General features: G+C 36.9%; 1 protein-coding gene across 1 annotated transcript; it reads right to left on the bottom strand.

Moving 5' to 3' along the window:
• Nucleotides 1-565: 565 nt before the first annotated feature.
• On the bottom strand, nt 566-2169 carry LOC127253612 (uncharacterized). Its single transcript, XM_051278267.1, has 2 exons — nt 1267-2169; nt 566-1147 (listed from the first exon to the last, which is right to left on the bottom strand). The coding sequence occupies exons 1-2, from the start codon at nt 1306-1308 to the stop codon at nt 758-760; spliced, it is 432 nt and encodes a 143-aa protein (XP_051134224.1). The 5' UTR covers nt 1309-2169; the 3' UTR covers nt 566-757.
• Between the last annotated feature and the right edge of the window lie 841 nt (nt 2170-3010).

Genomic DNA, 3010 nt, shown 5'->3' with positions numbered 1-3010 from the left:
AGCACGATAGTCGTGACACCAATCAAAGCACACATCCAACCAACATAAAAAACAAGGGCAGGAGGTGCCTCAAATGATAAAAAGAGAGCCAATCCAAGAAAGGAAGATAAACCCACCAAAAAGAAGAAGTAGAAACTTCATGCACCTAACAAAAATTTATTGCCCTTAATTTGCATTTCATCTTGTGAATCAATATGTTTGAAAACTCTTGGGAATTATGTTTTGATGGGGAACGTCATGGATTGTTGGTATTTCAATGTGATATGCAATTTGAAATATTTGGGGATTTAGGTATTGGCATTTTTTTATGTGATGTACTTTTAAAATTGATCATTTATTTTTTCTTGGCAATGCACACAAGTTCATCAACTGTTGCCTAATTGTGGCTGTTTATTTTCCATTTTTGCATAGGTTGATTCATGCACTTAGTTGTTTGATTACACACCATTGACATTCTATACAAACGAACACATGTTCCCCTATACACAACACAAGCTGCTCCAATTTCTAATCACATTCCATGCAAACGAATTGATCACGATCAAACTTAAAGATGCGAAATATATTACGAATACAACATTTCTTCATACAATAACAAGCAATGCTCCTTCCAACACGAGAATCCAAATCCAAAGCTGAGTTTCAAGTAAAAAATATTACAACAACACAATAGACCGACACAATACATCAACATTTCAACTTACGATATAACAACAACAATCCAACACCTGGATCACGCAACACATTATCACTAATATTACCCTTTGGCGATAGCCAATTTCGGAGGTGAGGTGGTGTTGATTATCGCCATAAAGCCGAATACCAGAAAAATGAGCGCAATAACCGCCATATTAAGTAATATTAAACTGCTATGCTGTTTAACATAGCCAATGTGCACCGACGGAGGTTTGTTGTTCTGGCGTTTCATCCTTTTAACTCCTTCTTCCAATAGATTTAGCTTCTTCATCAATTGGTTTTCATGCACGTCAACTTCAACAACATCGTCATCCACGTCGATGACGTTATTTCGCTTCTGAATATTGTCAAGCCGATGAATTTTAGACACCAATGCATTGATCACTTCCTTATATCTATCCGTGGGTTCCTCATCCCACCATTCAAACACACCACAGTAATTTCCACGTTTCTATAAAATTAAAATCAATTAAATATTTTCATAATGAAGAACAAAAATAATAATCATTTCTTTTTTAAAAAATACAAATGAAATTACTGCATAGTTAGGACAAGCTCTGTATCACCTACCCGGATTGTTTGTGCTCCATGAGGTAAGCAATGGGAGCTCATATCCACATCTACACACCAACTTTGGAATATCCTCGATTGGGGACTCCACAATCCGCGGATTTCTTGAGAAATTGGTCCGGGATGAAAACGTCGAGCTTATTCTCTGAAATCCGGCAAGAATTGGAGGAACGAGCAACTAAACTCTACCTTCAATCTAGCTCATTTAAGGATGGCGATGCTCGAAGAACCTAGGGCTCCTCGCGACTGGACTGAGAAATGGGGGAATGAGATCGGTCTGGAGAAGATATGGAGCAGTTTGAACCGAACCAGGATTGAACCGAACCGGTTCGGTGGAGAACCAGGTCTAATGAGAACCGGTTCGGTCTAATGCACGGTCACGTGGGTGGCACGTGCCTACTCCGTCAACGGCGTTCTTAAATTACCCTTAATATTCTTCTAATTACCGTTTAGACTAGATTTTGCGCAGATTAGCAAAAAAGAGGGACATTTTTTACGAAATTAATGTTATAGGGACACAAATTGAAAAGACGGTTACATATAAGGACGGAAATTGCGAATACCCCGACAAATGTGATATATATATGTATATATATTAACGAGCAACACTACCAAATCAACTATCACAGTTTGACACCAAAGGATACTGACGAATCATTAGGCTTTTAAATAAACATTTGAATTGTGATTTACACGGGAAGAATCCGTGTTCTTATACAACTTGGTGATTGACAACATTTTAGGGCAGCCTGTCATGTATTTCACAAATATGGAAATCCGTACTGAATATAGTTCAAATCACCCGAAGAAGTTTTAAAATGTAAGACTTGCACAAGATAATATGATTAAATTTACCAAACTTTTGATCGGGACGAAAGTATTTAAGTACATCTCCTTCGTGCACAACATAAGCTGAGAGTAGGAAATCTAGCAAGCACATTCAACTTTATTAGTCAACATGGCAAGCAAACAAAACTGCCAAAAAATTTAATGCATAAAATTCAAGCTAATAGAGATTCAACCACATGAAATAAGATGGAACTATAAAGGAAATCAACACACAAGAATGTTGGAATATTGGAGATTCTTGCAATACTAATTCCTTCATGAACATCGACAAATTCATTCCAGCCCGGACGAGCAGCGATCACTGGATTCCAATCCTAACTTATCAATCTAGGCACTTGTTAGGTGTTTCATTGTGTAAGATCCTAGCTTACCCAATGCATAATATCTAATGTAAAGTGAACTATTGCAAATATTTTTTGATCAAACACATAAACCAACACACATTTGATAAAAGCATAGGATGTTTTTAAGTTTCACATAACTTGAGAGAACTGAAATGAATCAGGAAACACGCAAAGAAGATCATCTCCTGAATTGCTACAAGAAACAACCAACAACGTACTTGATTAAGAAGTTGAAAAAAAAAAAAAGGAAAACCCACTTGCACAAGTAGCCCTTGTTTTCGATAAATCAACCCGTAAACCAATCTCATTTGAAATCCGATTTCCTAGCAATAAGAAATTGTAAAATTAGATTTGTTTGACCAAAAAATACAAAATCACCGAAACTTAGTGGTTCAATTGAAGAATCTCTTTCTTACACAAACCCTTTGAAATCGAACGGAGTTCGAGAGCCCAAAGATCCACATTGAATTAGGTTAGAAAAAACTCAAAAAATATACCCGAATGCCGGCGCTGGAGAAGCTTGTTGCCGATCCAAAGAGGTCAATGATATT

The sequence above is a fragment of the Andrographis paniculata genome, unplaced genomic scaffold (assembly GCF_009805555.1).
Source record: "Andrographis paniculata isolate CXL003 unplaced genomic scaffold, ASM980555v1 Contig51END, whole genome shotgun sequence".
NCBI lineage: Eukaryota > Viridiplantae > Streptophyta > Magnoliopsida > Lamiales > Acanthaceae > Andrographis > Andrographis paniculata.
This window is presented reverse-complemented; position numbering and strand designations above follow the sequence as displayed.

Coding starts and splice junctions, on each gene's coding strand:
- LOC127253612 (XM_051278267.1), bottom strand. CDS start 1,308: ATGAGCTCCCATTGCTTACCTCATGGAGCACAAACAATCCGG. Junction 1,148..1,266: donor ATGGAGCACAAACAATCCGG/GTAGGTGATACA, acceptor TTAATTTTATAG/AAACGTGGAAATTACTGTGG.